Source organism: Condylura cristata, unplaced genomic scaffold (assembly GCF_000260355.1).
Source record: "Condylura cristata isolate star-nosed mole 26May11 unplaced genomic scaffold, ConCri1.0 scaffold00040, whole genome shotgun sequence".
Classification (NCBI taxonomy): Eukaryota; Metazoa; Chordata; class Mammalia; order Eulipotyphla; family Talpidae; genus Condylura; species Condylura cristata.
In genome coordinates, this window is record NW_004567141.1 from 3,728,921 (window position 1) to 3,745,940 (window position 17,020).

Genomic DNA, 17,020 nt, shown 5'->3' on the forward strand with positions numbered 1-17,020 from the left:
GCCGCTGAGCGCACGGCGTCCCCGGGTGCGGGCGACCGGGAGGATGGCCCCGGCTGCAGGTGGGGCGTGCGCCCGACGGCCCGGGCTTCCCTCTGAGCGGCCGCAGCTCCTGCACCTCCCCGGGGGGCCTCGGCGCCGCTGAGGCCCAGGACAGACAGACAATCTGCGCTCCCTCCGCTCAAACCGGGATCATGACGGTCCCCAAGGAGATGCCAGAGAAGTGGGCCCGGGTCGGGACGCCCCCCTCCTGGAGTGGAAAGAAGCCCTCTTGGGGGACAGGTAACGGGAGGCAGCGTCTGGCCGCTCTCCTGAGCCCGCAATTCTCCCCTCCCATCTCCATTCGCTTATCCGAAGCCTCCCCAACCTTCTCCGATTCTCTCCTTTCCAGACCCTGGCGTCCTGGCTTCAAAGGGTCCAGTCTCATCCCTTCCTCTCCCTTTGCATGGTCTTCGGTGACTGCGCAGGGGTTCAGCCCAAGGATCTTCTCTGGGGAAGTTTCTGGGAGTAGAGTGACCTCACCAGGAAAGAGTGCTCTAGGTAGCCTAGGTAGCCGCCAGCTAGTAGTGGGAGGATGCTGTGATCTGAGATTTTATTATTGCATCGTGCTCTGCAGGGGTATTGGGAGGGAATGAGAGAAGGGTCTGGAATGCTGCCTTTGGCACAGAGATAGGTTTAAGACATTATGTTAATTGCCTAAGGTGCTCCTTTTTCAGCCTGAGGTCATCCTGACACCAGGTCATGGGTTGGAGAACCCTTGTAGGACACCTGAACTTGATGCCCACAGACCCAGACCCTTGGAGTTTCTGTCTAGTCTAGGTGGAGCTCATTTGTCAGCTAGTGACTGTGCATTGTTTAGGGGAAATGCGTGCAGATGGCACAAGGTTACAGCTAGCAGCTGTTTGGAGAACACCCCATTGCTCCCTCCTTCATCTGTCTCAGTCTGCGTGACCCATATCCCTGGCCCCTCCCTTCTCCTACTTGAAATGAGCTTTGAATAAGGTGATGTCATTGTGGGCCAGTCGGAAGCCTCCGCTGTGACATGTGACAAGCAGAGGCTCTTGTAGCAGAACTACACGTGGGGCTGGGATGCTGCCGCAGAGCAGTTCCAGGCAGGGCACAGTGACCCTCTGTCTTGGCACTCCCCCCAAATCCCCAGCTTAGAGGGTGAGCAGTCCTTGACTACTGTACAGGGGTCTCCTAGGGAAAGAGGGTTTGGGTTTTCATCTGCAGTTCCTCTGGGGAATTCCTAATTTATGTTAATGCCTACGTGGTCCATGCAAGGAATGAGGGAGGCATTGAGTGCCTCCAGTGGAAGACCTTCATGGGTGTTGGTGAGGAAAGATGGCATCTTGTCCTGTGAATGCAATGCTTGCAGAGCTCAGTGGTGAGAGGTGAACTAGAGGGAAGAGTTTAGTGACTGTGTGTGCTCACCCCTTAAAACTATATTCTGTGGAGAGAATCAAGGGCCCTCAATATATTCCCACAAGGATATATATGAAAGAGTCTCAGTTTGCTCCTTCTGACTCTAGCGTCATTCTGTTGCAGAAGAAGAAAGGAGGGCGCGGGCCAATGACCGAGACTACAATGAGAAATTCCAGTATGCGGTAAGTGGTCCGAGACCACCTCTTCCCTCCTCCTCAGTCAGAAAAGTGCAAAAACATCCTGGGTGTGACTTGGGGCCAGCCGAGCGGGTAGGATGCTTGGGGGAGAGTGGGAGGCTGTTTCCTCACCACTCTCCATCTGCTGCACTGCTGAATTTTTTATGCCATCACCTGTCATTGAGGTGGGATACACTGGTCGGGTGAGACTCCCTTCTCTCCTCAGCTCTCTGCTCTCCCCTCCATGTGGTGGTTGCTGGCCTGAGGTGGCGATAGAGGGCAGTGCAGTGGAGGCAGCATTCTCTGTCTGGCTCTGAGTTGGGGGCTGCAGGCTGCCTCATTGTCTTCTCTCCCATGGTTATAGAGTAACTGCATCAAGACCTCCAAGTACAATATTCTCACCTTCCTGCCTGTCAACCTCTTTGAGCAGTTCCAAGAAGTTGCCAATACCTACTTCCTGTTCCTTCTCATTCTGCAGGTACGTGACCTATAGCAGACCTTTTGCGGCTCATAGGCGGACTTAGTTGAGAAAGAGCGCGGTGTGGGGGAGAAGAGGGCTGGGGCTTAGAGGCATACCTTCTCTTTCTCGTTCTCAGTTGATCCCACAGATCTCGTCCCTGTCCTGGTTCACCACCATCGTGCCTTTGGTTCTTGTCCTCACCATCACAGCTGTTAAAGATGCCACTGATGACTATGTGAGTTGTTTCATTCTTCTGCCTTTCCCCAACCCCAGCACACTCACCTCCACCCAGCACAGTTCCTTGATGACCTCACCAACCTGCCCTCGTCCAGGTAGACACAGGACGTCATGACCGAGAGTAGGGAGGGGGAGTGAGGGAGAAGTAGCTTTGTGAACAGGGGAAAAGGTGTATCGGGAGATACCATGAGGTGGTACCCAGCATAATCTGCATGCCTCGGGTCACCTCCCTCCTTTGACGCAGGAGAAGGCACCTAACCTTAGTTCTCTTCTTTTTAGTTCCGCCACAAGAGTGATAACCAGGTGAATAACCGTCAGTCTCAGGTGCTGATCAATGGAATGTGAGTGCTTGTTGGAGACTGAAGGCCTTGGGGAGGAGAGGGGTCCCCTGGGAATTTCTCTAGCTTCTGACAGCCTCTTCTCTGTCTTCTCATTGTCTCAGCCTCCAGCAAGAGCAGTGGATGAATGTCTGTGTCGGTGATATTATCAAGTTAGAAAATAACCAGTTTGTGGCGGTAAGGACGTGGTGCCCCCAGGCTTCTTCCTTTGGCAAAAAGGAATCTTTCTTTTTTTTTTAAAGATTTATTTATTTGTACATACAGAACTGGGGTACAGGCCAGAGGCTGAGGGGTGGCAAGAGGCTTCACCAGAGACAGAGTGGGGAGCAGAACCCCACCTCGGAGGCAGGCGGGAATCAAACTCATGCAGAAGTGGATTTATCTTCTCAGTGCTGTGCTTTAACCCACTACGCCACCAGGGAGGGCCGAAATCTTTCTTTTTTTAAAGATATATTTATTTATTTATGCATTATGCATACAAGAACTGGGGTACAGGCCAAAGGTGCAGGGGTGAGAGGATTCATCAGAGAATGGGGGGCAGAACAGGTAGACTGACTGAAATGCACTGCCGAGGGGAGCAGCGGGCAGGTCAGGAGAGGTCTGCCGAGCCATGTGGGTCAGCTCCCTGGCTGGAGATGGAGTTTGTGCTGCAGTGGCTGCTGATTGCTTCATTGTTCTGAAGTGCTACCAGGGAGGCCCAAAAGGAGTCTTAATTTACTCTTGCCTCTTAAATAAGCATGGAAGGAAATTTTGCTGTCATTTCACGTTTCCTTTCTAGCCATTAGCATTTTGGGACCGAAAAGGCCAAGAATGCTCAGTGAAGGAGGGATAGGCACAAGGTTGCTTGTGGGTGGGGGTTTTTGGCTTCTCACTAGAGTTTTCTCTCTAGGCGGATCTCCTCCTCCTTTCCAGCAGTGAGCCCCATGGGCTGTGTTACATAGAGACTGCAGAACTCGACGGGTGAGTCGATGCCCCACGCCACGCCTCTATAATGCCTCCTCACGGGTCGGTAGCTTATTTTGGAAAGATATCCACAGGTATGGGATCTGCATCACTTGGAAAAAGTAGGGGTAGTGGGTAGTAAAGCCTTTGGGTGTGTAAGTGTTACCCTCGGCTAGTGGGTGTGGGCAGTGATACCCTAGGCCAGGTACCTCCGGCAGAATCTAGAGGAAAGGAAGGGAACCGGGACTCAGGGACACTGTTCTTCCAGAGAGACCAACATGAAGGTACGTCAGGCGATTCCTGTCACCTCGGAACTGGGAGACATCAGTAAGCTTGCCAAGTTTGATGGTGAGTAATTTTGGAGGAGCAGCTATCAGGTAGAGGAGCTGGGTTGAATTTTGGGGTTTAAATCGCACCTTTTCTTTCTGACTTCTTGTTGCTGTGAAGATGCAGCGCCCTGAACAGTTCTTGGGGGAGGGGCATCAGGCTGCCGGGTGGTCTTCTATAGCTGGTCATTTCAGGAGCGTTTCATGACTGAGACTGGCTTCCTTTTTTATTTTTTAAAGATTAACTTATTTATGCATACAAGTACTGCGGTACAGGCCAGGAATGCAGGAGATGAAAGGGTTCATCAGAGATAGAGTGGGGGGCAGAGAAGGCAGACTGACTGAAATCCATTGCTGAGGGGAGCAGTGGGCAGGTCAGGAGAGGTCTGCTGCACCACGTGGGTCACCTCCCTGGCCAGAGACTGAACTCGGGCTGCAGTGGCTGCAGAGAGCCGCTTAGTGCTGCGCTTTAACCCAGTAGGCCACTAGGGAGGGCCCTAGGTCCCTTTCTGCCATGCATGTTAAAATTTGGCTTTCTTTTGTTTACTCTCTCAGAAGGATAATATATGTTCTTTCTAATGAGACAAAGTATCCAGTGTGTCTAAGAAAAAGCCCTCCTGCTCTATCCGTGGGTAGCCAGGTGAACTGGCAATTTATTGTATCATCCACACTTTTCCTCTATGTTTATATAAAAACTTGAACATGAATGGGTAGGGTTACCCTCTACTCCAAAAATATCTGCTGTTTGCCTTTCTTGCCCCATTAAATATGTTAAAGGTGTCTTATCACATGATTGCTTAAAGAAATCGGGTCATTTTTTAAAAATAGCTGCATAATATTTCATAGAATCTCTGTATCCTCATTTATTCAAATAGTCCTGAGTTGGCTCCCATCTTCTGTTCAAATAATGCTTCAGTGATAATTGTTGTGACCTGCATTATTGTTTCTGCAGAATTGCCCAAAGTGGGATCACTGGATTTGCTTTCAGTATTAGATCATGCTGCCTCATTTCTTTATCACCTATAGCACCAGTTCACACTCCCACAGGAGTGTGGGAGTATCCTTACACCTTCCCCTCAGCTGCCTTTTCGCTATGTTTTCTTGTCTCCTGATCAAGCTGTAAGCAGGATTCTAATTGATAACACCCATATCACCCTTAGGTGAAGTGATTTGCGAACCTCCCAACAACAAACTAGACAAATTCAGTGGAACCCTCTACTGGAAGGAGAACAAATTCCCCCTGAGCAACCAGAACATGCTGCTACGGGGCTGTGTGCTTCGAAACACCGAATGGTGCTTCGGGCTGGTCATTTTTGCAGGTGAGTGTCCTAGGGGCCACAGAAAGAAGGCTAAGAGTTGGTGCCTCAGTCTTTCCTTCCAGAGTGTGGGAGGAGGTTGGGTCGGCTTGGACTACGTGAAGGTAAATCTCTGGAGAGCCCTGAATATCAGCCTCTTGTCCTACCAGTTTCTTATAGTCCAGGAATTGTGTAGAACCAGAATTGTGCCTGTGATTTCCCCTGCCCTTCCCATGCTTTCCCAGGTCCTGACACTAAGCTGATGCAAAACAGTGGCCGGACAAAGTTCAAGAGAACAAGTATTGATCGCCTCATGAATACACTGGTGCTCTGGGTAAGGCTTCCCTGCCTGCTTCCTGCCCCTGCCCGCTGCTTGCCCTGGGTGGGTGGTTCCCTTTGCCCCCATTGCTGCTCCTTGGTCGGTAGTCAGGCTGCAGGTTTTGGCTTTAAAAGTCACTGGCCCACCAGCCACTCAAGACAGTGTTTGTTTCAGGCCTCTTGTAGACTGGGAAGATGTTATTTCAAAAAAGCTTAGGAACGTGTATGAATCAACAACTTAAAGAAAGTAAAACAAATCTTCCCTTCTCTGGAGTTCAGTTATGATGACGACTTAGCATAGCATGTGACCTTCTGTTTGCTTTTGCTTGGGACAAGGAAGCCTTCATGGAGATGAAGAGGGAATTAAGAGAAAAATTTCCGTTTGGAGGAAATAGGGGTCTTTTATATGGGGGTCTTTCCCCTGACTTCTAAGAGTGAAGGATCCCAGAGGAAAAGATTCTGTTTTTGTTTTTTTTGGCAATTCCTGAATCCTTCTCTTGTTTGACTAGAAATCTGAGCTCCTTGTCGGGCTCTCCTCCCTTTCTTAGCTGGCACTGGCTGCTGCCTGCCCGCCATATGCCGTCTTGCAGAGATTGGAGCCAGTCTCTGATGAACAGCTTCCACCTTGGCCTTAGAGGCTTGCCGAGCTCCAGTCTGAGAGGAGTGTGGTTAAATCTCTCTGGCTAAGACTTGCATCGCCCCCTGGTGGTCCCTGTGCGCTGCGCTGGGGGTCCTGTTTCGTTTCAAAGCCTTGCCAAGTGGCAGCATTTTGGCGATTCTTACCCGAAATCAGTGTTCTGATTTTTCTCTTTGTAACCATCAAAACTTCCTTATGATCCTTCTCCAAGCTGATTATAAGATTTTTGACTATCAAGATCTATAGTTATGGAGATACAATTTGTTTGCCCTATTAAAATTTGTTTTTGCCAGTTTGAGATAATGAACACTGCAGAAACTTGCAATTTTTGTTGGCTTCCCCTGACTTAGGCTGAGTAAAATGGGTGATTTCCAATAAGCTTTTTTAATATATTTTAAGTAGCTCACCCCTTCCCTTCTTTTACCATCTTTGAGGATTCCTAAGAGCTCTGGGCTATGAGATGGGGAGCTACACAGTTTTTTCAGCCTCCCTTTCATACCAGCAAGATAATTTTCACAGAAAAAGCCATGTCACAGTCATTGACATATTAGAGCCTGTCACCAGTTCTGGATTCTTTCCAATAGCAGAACAAGCCACTGTTTCAAACATTCCAGGGCTTTTGATGGCCCGGTGTGAGTGCTGACCTTTGAGGACACGCACTCTTGGATTTGAGCAGGAGCCTAGCCTCTGCTGCTCATTCTTCCCCAGATTTTTGGATTCCTGGTCTGCATGGGGGTGATCCTGGCCATTGGCAATGCCATCTGGGAGCATGAGGTCGGGACCCGCTTCCAGGTCTACCTGCCATGGGATGCGGCGGTGGACAGTGCCTTCTTCTCTGGCTTCCTCTCCTTCTGGTCCTACATCATCATCCTCAACACCGTCGTGCCCATATCGCTCTATGTCAGGTATGTGCTCTCTCCGCCGCAGGGTCTCCAGGCAGATGAGGTGGGCCCTTGACCAACTTTTCTTTTCTGTGAAGAGGAAGTCCCTGAGAAAGCACTTGAAGTCATCTTCTTCCTGCTGCTGCACTTGAAGAAGTCATCTTCTTCCGTGTTATCTGTTTATCTGTGTGCAGAGCAAGTTTCACCACAGTTTCCTGGCGGTTTGGACTCTGTCAAGCAAAAACTATTGATATATTCAGCACCTATTTATCGCACGCCTATTTTGTGCTGAGAAGCATGCTCAGTGCTGTGGCATCTACAAAGCTTCAGCCTGGTAGAGGAAGAAAGTGTAGATGTGTTGAAAGGAGAACAGGGACAAGTGCTGTGGAAGTCACTCTCGTGTAAAGCAGTGGCCTCGGGAAGGGAGAACATGGGCTCTACCTTTTAGAAGCAGCAGACTGGTCAGGGCTAGCAACAGAAGCAGATTGAGGCATAGCATGGGAGCACAGTGTGCCTGCCACAGGGTGCAGAGAACACTGTTCCCCATGGAGTTAACCAGGGAGGACATCTCTGAAGAGGTGGCTGTTGAACTGGGCTTGGAGTGGTAGCTGGGGTGGGTGAGAGTAGAGCCCCAAGGAGAGGCGTGGAAACAAAGGCATGCAGAGAGCAACCTAGGAAGGACATGGAATGGTTTGGCAGGAGCATGAACCATGAATGGGAGCTGTGGGACAGAGTTGGAAATATAAGCTGTTCCCCATTGTGGAGGGTCTTGAATCTGCCTGTGGACTTTGGACCTAGTAAACTGTTATAGGATCTTAAAGACATCTAAAGAACACTTTAGGAAGTATTGGCTGGAGCGCTGTGTGGCATGAATAATAGAATCACGCAGACATCTCGGGTATCTGAGGTGTTTGAGGTAAAGAGAAGATTAACAGGGCCAGTGAGAAGGAACAGAAAGAAGGGCCAGAGGAGGAAGAGAGAATGGTCAGAAGACATTTTCTTTGTATTTAATGTCTTGTACTGGAGATGAGGGAACTTACCATTTTTTTATATAAAGACTTATTTATGCTTACAGAACTGGGGTACAGGCCAGAGGTGTGGTGGGTGAGAAGATTCACCAGAGACAGAGTGGGGAGCAGAACAGGCAGATGTACTGAAACACACTGCTGAGGGGAGCAGCAGGCGGGTCAGGAGAGATTTGCCGCGCCATGTGGGTCAGCTCCCTGGCTGGGATAAAACTCGTGCCATAGTGGCTGCGGACAGCTGTTTCATAGTGTGGTGCTTTTAACCTGTTGCGCACCAGGGAGGGCCCTAATTCTTTTTCTAAAAAATAAATGTTTTCATGCGTACAGCCTACTTTTTCATCGCCCATCCTATTTTTCCTCCATCTCTTCATCACTCTTAGCCCACTGTAGCTGCCTAAGAAAGTGTCAGTCTCCTCAGGTTACAGTGTGTGTTCAGGGAAGGGGCACTTGATTTCCTGAGTGGGGGAAGGCTACGGAGGACCCACCTTTTGCCTGGTAACGTCCTGAGAGCAGCCTCGGTCACCTGGCAGCAGGGTGCTCTCTGTGCCCCTGGCTCAGCAACACTGCGCCTACACAGGGACCCCCTCTGGCAGTGCCAGACTTGGGGTGTGGGTGGCGCCGTGCTGTTGTGGATTGGTGTTTCTCAGCATCTTCAGATGCCTCCTGTTCTCCCCAGAAGCCATGGACCAGGGCTGTGGGGCCCGGAGCCCGGGCGGAAGGGGTCCGTGAGGAGCGGGCTCTGGGGCCTCCTTCCCCCACCCCCACGGGGCCCCTCGCCTTGCTGAGGTGGCCTCTGTGCCGCTGTGGTACACGCAACACCCTCATTACCTTTTTTCTCTCTCCCCCCCCCTCGCACTCTCTCGTTTTCTCTGCATAGTTTCTGTATTACTAGTCCTGAGGTAAGAACTTGCTGAGTGCCTTGTCCACACTCCCTTTCTTCTCTACCCTTTTGTCTGCCCCACCTGCCCAGGCGCTTTTCCCTTTTAGCCTGGAGGCACTAGAGGGTCGGGTTGGGCTCCTTTGCCAGCTCTAGATGTCTGGCTCCATCTCCAGGTGCTCCTTGCCCTTCTCTACCCTGTGGGGTTCCTGTGCCCAGGTGTCTTGCCCGCTCCTGTTGCTTGGAGGCAGAGGGCCTTCGCCTGACTGACTCTTGGACTCTGCCTCCTGTGCCCCGTGCAGTGTGGAGGTCATCCGTCTGGGCCACAGCTACTTCATCAACTGGGATAAGAAGATGTTCTGCATGAAGAAGCGGACGCCGGCAGAGGCCCGCACCACCACCCTGAACGAGGAGCTGGGCCAGGTGGAGTACATCTTCTCCGACAAGACAGGCACCCTCACCCAGAACATCATGGTCTTCAACAAGTGCTCCATCAACGGCCACAGCTACGGTGAGACCGCGCGCCTACAGTTGTGGGTTTTTAACTCTTTCATACGTGGGTCCACGAGGCTTTGCGAGGGTTTCCCCCGTTCCAGCGTTGGAAGCAGACACTGATGGAGCTTCCACTGGTGCCCACGCCCTGGTCTCAGGTCTGGGCAATAGGGGAGGTCTTGGCAGCAGCGAAGCCTGAGACGGTGGCCTCTGGGTGTCCTGGCCAGGTGGGATCTCGGCTGCCCGGTGGCGTGCTAAATTCCCCCTCTATTGCTGCACAGGGCCCTTGTGAGTCTCTGGAATGTGACCGTGGTCTCTCCGGTATGGGCCTGCTGCAGTGGCCTTGTGACTGAGCGGGCTGGGATGGTTTGGGACAGGGAGTGTGGGGCCTGACTTTTATGCCTAGGGAGCTCTCGAGTAGCTGCTTTGGTACTAACTCAGGCCTGTGGCTGGTGTGTGAGGCTTTGCAGTGTGAGCCTTAAGGGTACAAGGCATCTGAGGAGGCCTGGGAGCCTTGGGGATGGGGTGGAGGATTGAACTGAACTGCCCTGTGCGGAAAGCTGGTGGGGACCGGCAGGCGTGGGGAGCAGTGCCATGGCGTTCAGTCTTGGGGTTCGAAGCGCCCGGTGCCTGTTGCCCCCACCCCCGTGTCAGCAGTGGGAATCTGGATCTGCTCAGTGAGTAAGGAAGAGGGTAACATGCCTGCTCTGTGCAGGAGGCCCCTCCCCCGCGCTGACACTGCTGTCCCTTCTGTCCTGATGCATGCAGGTGACGTGTTCGATGTCCTGGGACACAAAGCTGAACTGGGAGAGGTAAGGCCCAGCGCTGCAGTTGCTCCATAAGCCAGTTAAATAGGGGCGCCTGAGCAGTACCAGTGCGTATAGCTGAGAGGGATGTCGCCTGGTCGGGAGATAGACACTGCTGGACGAAATTGGTGTTTAAGGAAGAACTGGCAGCAGAAGTGGGAATTCTGAGGTCCACAGTGGACAGGACCTTGGGCTCTTCGCCTGAGAGTTAGAAGGGCCGTCCCCGGGGTGCGGGCCTGGGAGGCAGCCTCATGGCCCACCCTTTCCTGATCACCCTCTTACCTGCTCCAGAGGCCCGAACCTGTTGACTTCTCCTTCAATCCTCTGGCCGACAAGAAGTTCTTATTTTGGGACCCCACCCTCTTAGAGGCTGTCAAGATGGGGGATCCCCACACACACGAGTTCTTCCGCCTCCTTTCCCTGTGTCATACTGTCATGTCGGAAGAGAAGAGTGAAGGTGAGCCAAGGAGCTGCCTGGGGCGCGGTCGGGCTGGGCCCCTGGGCAGGGCTCAAGGCCGGCTGGTGAGCCCCGCACTACGAGTATTCTTTCTCCCACCCAGGGGAGCTGTACTACAAAGCCCAGTCCCCGGACGAGGGGGCCCTGGTCACTGCAGCCAGGAACTTTGGTTTTGTATTCCGCTCTCGTACCCCTAAAACCATCACTGTCCATGAGTTGGGCACCGCCATCACCTACCAGCTCCTGGCCATCCTGGATTTCAACAATATCCGCAAACGGATGTCAGTCATAGGTGAGGGCAGCACCAGGGTGTCACGCTCATTCGGGGGCCGTGTGTAGAGGTGCAGGGTCCCTCGGGGGCGCCTTGAGATTGGGGTTATTTGCCTGACTGGATATTTTCCTGAGCTTTCTGTCCCTGCCCCACTCAGTGCGGAATCCGGAGGGGAAGATCCGACTCTACTGCAAAGGGGCTGACACGATCCTGCTGGACAGACTCCACCACTCCACCCAAGAGCTGCTCAACACCACCGCTGACCACCTGAATGTAGGTGTGGAGAGGGGCCGGGTGTGGTGGGAGGGACGGGCAGGAGGGCTGACTCTTGGACTCTGCCTCTAGGAGTATGCCGGGGACGGACTGAGGACCCTGGTGCTGGCCTACAAGGACCTGGATGAAGAGTACTATGAGGACTGGGCTGAAAGGCGCCTGCAGGCCAGCTTGGCCCAGGACAGCCGGGAGGACAGGCTGGCCAGCGTGTACGAGGAGGTTGAGAGCGACATGATGGTATGGGCTGTGGCCCGGGCTAGGCTGGGCATGGAGGGCTGGCTCCCGGGGCTCACAGCAGGGATCCTGGTGATATTTTCAGCTGCTGGGTGCCACAGCCATTGAGGACAAGCTGCAGCAAGGGGTTCCGGAGACCATCGCCCTCCTGACTCTGGCCAACATCAAGATTTGGGTGCTCACTGGAGACAAACAAGGTGAGAGCCCAGAGGGCAGAGGCAGGTGCGTCTGGACGGCCTTGGACATCAGGCAGGAGAGTATGCTGACCGTGTCGGGCCCTGTCTGTAGCTCCTGCGTTCTCTCTTGGTAGAGACGGCCGTGAACATTGGCTACTCCTGCAAGATGCTGACAGACGACATGACGGAAGTGTTTATTGTCACTGGCCACACTGTCCTGGAAGTGCGGGAAGAGCTCAGGTAAGCAGGGACCCAGGTGGACAGGGGCCCTGTGCAGGGGCCAGGCAGGGGGTTCCTGGAGCCTCTTGTCCCCTCAGGGACCGTGCTCCTGCCCTTGAAGACCAGTGTTCCCTTTCCCCCCTTTCCAGGAAGGCCCGGGAGAAGATGATGGATTCACCGCGCACCGTGGGCAACGGCTTCGTCTACCAGGAGAAGCTCTCTTCTTCCAAGCTCACTTCTGTCCTGGAAGCCGTGGCTGGGGAGTACGCCCTGGTCATTAATGGGCACAGCCTGGTAGGTGTCTCCGTCCTTAGTGTGGGCTGCGTATCTCCAGAGAGCGTGGGTCTCTGTATGACTTTTGTCTCTTGTTCTCTCATTTCCCTCCACTTCCCGGGGGGTGTGGTCTATAAGGAACTGGAGGCACTGGCTGGGAAGGTCCCCCCGGGAAAGGTTGGAGCTTTCTCAGTGCTCTCTGTGTTCCAGGCGCATGCGCTAGAGGCAGACATGGAGCTGGAGTTTCTGGAGACAGCCTGTGCCTGCAAAGCTGTCATCTGCTGCCGGGTGACCCCCTTGCAGAAGGCACAAGTGGTGGAGCTGGTAAAGAAGTACAAGAAGGCTGTGACGCTGGCCATTGGGGATGGAGCCAATGACGTCAGCATGATCAAAAGTGAGTGTGGACTGTGGGTGTACAGGCTGAGTGGGAGGGCGAGGAGAAGGGCCTGTGAGTTCTCTGGGCCAGGGAAGCTTGATGGGAAAGGGGGGCAGTCACTTGGGATCTGTTGGTGTGGCCATCTTTGGCCTCTTGTCCCCTCTTGTCTCTGCAGCCGCTCACATCGGTGTGGGCATCAGCGGGCAGGAAGGGATCCAGGCTGTCCTGGCCTCTGACTACTCCTTCTCCCAGTTCAAGTTCCTGCAGCGCCTTCTGCTGGTGCACGGGCGCTGGTCCTACCTGCGCATGTGCAAGTTCCTCTGTTATTTCTTCTACAAGAACTTTGCTTTCACCATGGTCCACTTCTGGTTCGGCTTCTTCTGTGGCTTCTCGGCCCAGGTAGTGAATGTTCCCCGCCTTGCCTAGCCCTGAGTGCCCCGGGCCAAGGTTGTATCTGCCTGTCCACAGCTCATCCCCTAGGGTTGGCTGTTGTCTGGAGCATGTATGCATGAGACAAATGCTGACTGGAGGAGGGGTGCGGGGGCTCAACAGCCTCTCAGGGCTCCGTGCCGGCACCCAGCTCTCCAGAAGGACGATGTATTCACGCTTCTCTTGCTCTCTGTTCTTCTTCCAGACTGTCTATGACCAGTATTTCATCACCCTTTATAACATTGTGTACACCTCCCTCCCAGTTCTGGCTATGGGGGTCTTCGATCAGGTACGGGGTGTTGATGACTCTGTGGGCTGGGGAGGACACTGCTGACAAGGAGTCACATTGATGCTGGTGGGCCCTGGGCCTAGTGCCACTCCTTCAGCTGCAGGGTGTGGAACTGCGATCCCCCTCCCAGATGAGCTGGCCTTTGGCCCTGGGAGTCACAAAGATTGGTTGGGGATGGCCGGCTGGAGCTTGACTCTAGCTGTCAAAGGATGAGGCAAAAGTCTTGTAGACAGGGTCTGTCCTTGTTATCCTGAGTCAAAATGGCAGCTTCTGAGCCCTCCTGTGCCACCTGTCTCCCGACACAGGATGTCCCAGAGCAGCGAAGCATGGAGTACCCCAAGCTCTACGAGCCGGGCCAGCTGAACCTCCTCTTTAACAAGCGGGAGTTCTTCATCTGCATCGCCCAGGGCATCTACACCTCCGTGTTCATGTTCTTCATCCCCTATGGGGTGTTCGCTGAGGCCACCCGGGATGATGGCACCCAGCTGGCCGACTACCAGTCGTTTGCAGTCACTGTGGCCACTTCGCTGGTCATAGTGGTCAGTGTGCAGGTATGAGGGAGTCCAGGAACTGCCCTCACCTCTGGACGGAGTGAGGTTCTTGTCCCTAGGGCTGCCTCGGGCACCGCAGTTGTTTTTGGGAGGGTGTGGGAGCTTCCGAGGGGTACCTCTTCTGCCTGTGATGGCTCCGGCTCTCTACAGATCGGCTTGGACACAGGCTACTGGACAGCCATCAACCACTTCTTCATCTGGGGCAGCCTGGCTGTTTACTTTGCCATCCTCTTTGCCATGCACAGCAATGGGCTCTTTGACATGTTTCCGAACCAGTTTCGATTTGTGGGTGAGTCCCGGTGTCCTTTTAAATCAGCGAGGGTTTAAGAGGGATTAACAGGCCTGCTGGCCAGTCTGCATGTCTGCACATTCATTCTGCTTTCCTGATGTGCTAGGTCTTCTGCAAGGTACTGTGGGACACCTGGTGTCTCTGACCCAGGCCCTGCCCTTGAGAGTGTCCATGCCCCTGACACTGAAGGACAACCTTGCTGGGTATGGGAAGTGGGGACTCCAGGGGTGCCAGTCTTCATGGCAACAGAATAGCTGCTTGGGGGTGTGGGGGATGAAGGCTCAAGGATGGTTTCACAGGGGAGCGTGTTGTGAGAGAGTAGCCAGGTCTGTCAGATTCCAAGTTAGAGAGGTGGAAGTGCCAAAGGACACTTGTTTCCAGGGGGGTGAAGTGTGTTGCAGGTAGGGTGGGACAGGAATCCCCTTTGGGAAGCAGTGGAAGAGGCTGGAAGGGTAGGGCATTGGAGGTATCAGAATTCCAAGCTGCCAGATTTACATTTGACTTGCCAGGAATCTCGCCAAGCATGCAAAGATTACTTTAGAAAAAGTGAATGAGGCCCTGCCTGGTGGCGCAGTGGGTTAAAGCACAGCACTATGAAGCTGTGGCAGCCACTGCAGCATGAGTTTGATCCCAGGCCAGGGACCTGACCCACATAGCGTGGCAGACCTCTCCTGACCCGCCTGCTGCTCCCCTCAGCAGTGTATTTCAGTACATCTGCCTATTCTGCTTCCCACTCTGTCTCTGGTGAAATCTCTCACCACCCCTGCACCTCTGGCCTGGACCCCAGTTCTGTATGCATAAATAAGTGAGTCCTTAAAAAAAAAATAACGTCAGTGGCAGTGGCAGTGGCTGGGGGCCTGGTGGGAGGTAGAGGCTGACAGTCACATAGGAGCCAGTCATTCTCTCATCCAGTGGGTGTTCAGTCAGCACTTACCTTTCTGGATGTTGGGAGTCAGCAGTGAACAGGCAAAATCCTTGACCTCCTGGATTTCATATTCAATGAGAGAGACAAGTTACAAGTTAACAGATAAAATGTCTGGAACTCTTTTAGGTTCCATAAAAAACATCAAGCCAAGGTAGAGCGGGACAAGGGTGGTCAGAAAGCTCTCTTGAGGAAGGGACAATGTGAACACAGGGCAGGCAATACCCAGGAAGGGCAAATGGTGTCAACACAAGCCATAGGTGGGGCCTGGCAGGGGAGATCAGGATGAAGGGGGCAAAGGTACAGATTGGAAGACCAGCTGTGAGTCATAGTAGGAACCAGGGTGGCTTGGAATAGAGAGAAAGCCTCGAGCTTCACGTATTCTGAAACTGGAGCATACTGTGCTCTCAGTCTGTACGTTTGCTGTATGGAGAGAACGGATGGGTGGATGGAATGAGAGGGAGAGCGGGAGGAATCCAGGTCGACTTCCGGGCTTCTGGGAAGGCAGGGAGCAGTTTGAGGTGGGGAAACATGGTTACTGAGATGCCTGTTACCCATTCAGTGAGATGCCAAGTGGGGCAGCTGGGGGGAAGTTGGAGCTAGACTCAAATTTGGAGATAAGACATTTGGGGAGCAAGGAGGAGAGGGAAGCCTCGGGCCCCTTCGGTTTTGGGATTGGGGAGAAGGGGGGCTGTCCAAGATAGAAACAGTGCAGGGGGCTGCCCTCTGTCCACTGTGTGACTCCAGGCTGCCTCTGCATTACCAGGTAATGCCCAGAACACCCTGGCCCAGCCCACGGTGTGGCTGACCATCGTCCTCACCACGGTCGTCTGCATCATGCCTGTGGTTGCCTTTCGTTTCCTCAAGCTGAGCCTGAAGCCTGATCTCTCTGACACGGTGAGAAGCCGGCCGTCGCTCGGGGGACGGAGGCTTGTGTTAGCAGCCCTCGGCTTACGCTCCACGCGGCTGCAGGTCTGGGTGGCGCGACTCGAGTCGTGCTCCGGGTCCCTGTCCTGTGGTGGCATCTGAACTGACAGAGACTTCTCCCCGGTGCTCACCCCAGGTCCGCTTCCAGCTGGTGCGGAAGAAGCAGAAGGCCCAGCACCGCTGCATGCGCAGGGTGGGACGCACGGGTTCCCGGCGCTCGGGCTACGCCTTCTCCCACCAGGAGGGCTTCGGGGAGCTCATCATGTCTGGCAAAAACATGCGGCTCAGCTCCCTCGCACTCTCCAGCTTCACCACCCGGTCCAGCTCCAGCTGGATTGAGAGCCTGCGCAGGAAGAAGAGTGACTGCGCTGGCAGCCCCAGTGGGGGACCCGACAAGCCCCTCAAGGGGTGACAGCTGGGACTGGGCCGCCCTGGCGGGGGTCAGGGCACGTGGGGGCGGGCCAGCATCTCAGAACTGTGGGTCCTCGTCCTTGCCCCCCTTCTCCCCTGGTAGGCTGTCCTGCTGGTCCCAAGTGCTGCTGGGGTGTCCCCAGCCTGGAGGGTGGAGGTGGAGGGACCCACGGGCAGGGGCTGAGGCATCAGGAACCAGCCCCAGTGGGGGGCCAGACGTGGAACCAAAAACAAGAAAAAACTGTGAGAGATTGGGTCTGCCCTGCCCTTCCTGAGAGCCCCACAGGGAGACGCTAATCTCTATTTTTTTACTCCCACTCCCCAGAGGGGCCCTGGAGCCCTGCTCCTGAATTAGACCAGAATGTATCACGCCGGGAAGCCAGAGACCTGCTGGGGCCTCTGGGCCCCTCTCATCGTGTGTGTCTCTCCTTGATTTGTGTTTGTGTCCAGTTTGGTTTTGTCTTTTTTATTTAGCAGGTGGAGGAGGCCTTTATGTGACTTTATGTTGTGGTTGGTGTCTTAACTCTCCTGGAGAAGAGGCTGGCTCACGTTTCCCTGACCTGGCTGTGCGTGGCTCGGTTTGTGTTCCAGCAGCTGTGCTGCGAGTCTGCCCAGGGACGGGGGTGCCTGTCAGCCCGAGCCTGCAGGGAGCGTAAGGAGGGTTTGGTCCTGTCTCCTTCCTCACCTTGAG

General features: G+C 53.9%; 1 protein-coding gene across 5 annotated transcripts in view; it reads left to right on the plus strand.

The window, feature by feature from the left end:
* The window catches only part of ATP8B2 (ATPase, aminophospholipid transporter, class I, type 8B, member 2), a 19,679-nt gene extending 3,109 nt beyond the window's left edge, over positions 1 to 16,570 (plus strand). For 2 of the 5 annotated variants that reach the window (XM_012733358.1, XM_012733360.1), the window contains exons 3-29: positions 107 to 279; positions 1,546 to 1,604; positions 1,963 to 2,076; positions 2,195 to 2,293; positions 2,575 to 2,636; positions 2,738 to 2,810; positions 3,523 to 3,593; positions 3,844 to 3,923; positions 5,062 to 5,220; positions 5,442 to 5,530; positions 6,860 to 7,056; positions 9,237 to 9,445; positions 10,195 to 10,238; positions 10,524 to 10,689; positions 10,793 to 10,981; positions 11,118 to 11,233; positions 11,306 to 11,470; positions 11,553 to 11,664; positions 11,778 to 11,883; positions 12,012 to 12,156; positions 12,346 to 12,529; positions 12,687 to 12,910; positions 13,146 to 13,229; positions 13,535 to 13,780; positions 13,931 to 14,069; positions 15,758 to 15,888; positions 16,055 to 16,570. In XM_012733358.1, the coding sequence (XP_012588812.1) occupies positions 192 to 279; positions 1,546 to 1,604; positions 1,963 to 2,076; positions 2,195 to 2,293; positions 2,575 to 2,636; positions 2,738 to 2,810; positions 3,523 to 3,593; positions 3,844 to 3,923; positions 5,062 to 5,220; positions 5,442 to 5,530; positions 6,860 to 7,056; positions 9,237 to 9,445; positions 10,195 to 10,238; positions 10,524 to 10,689; positions 10,793 to 10,981; positions 11,118 to 11,233; positions 11,306 to 11,470; positions 11,553 to 11,664; positions 11,778 to 11,883; positions 12,012 to 12,156; positions 12,346 to 12,529; positions 12,687 to 12,910; positions 13,146 to 13,229; positions 13,535 to 13,780; positions 13,931 to 14,069; positions 15,758 to 15,888; positions 16,055 to 16,330 (3,627 nt within the window). In that variant the 5' untranslated portion in view covers positions 107 to 191 and the 3' untranslated portion in view covers positions 16,331 to 16,570. Of the gene's footprint in view, positions 1 to 28; positions 280 to 1,545; positions 1,605 to 1,962; positions 2,077 to 2,194; positions 2,294 to 2,574; positions 2,637 to 2,737; positions 2,811 to 3,522; positions 3,594 to 3,843; positions 3,924 to 5,061; positions 5,221 to 5,441; positions 5,531 to 6,859; positions 7,057 to 9,236; positions 9,446 to 10,194; positions 10,239 to 10,523; positions 10,690 to 10,792; positions 10,982 to 11,117; positions 11,234 to 11,305; positions 11,471 to 11,552; positions 11,665 to 11,777; positions 11,884 to 12,011; positions 12,157 to 12,345; positions 12,530 to 12,686; positions 12,911 to 13,145; positions 13,230 to 13,534; positions 13,781 to 13,930; positions 14,070 to 15,757; positions 15,889 to 16,054 lie in introns of those variants that run through there. The other 3 variants (XM_004693767.2, XM_012733361.1, XM_004693766.2) reach the window with 2 other exon arrangements.
* The last annotated feature ends 450 nt before the right edge of the window (positions 16,571 to 17,020 follow it).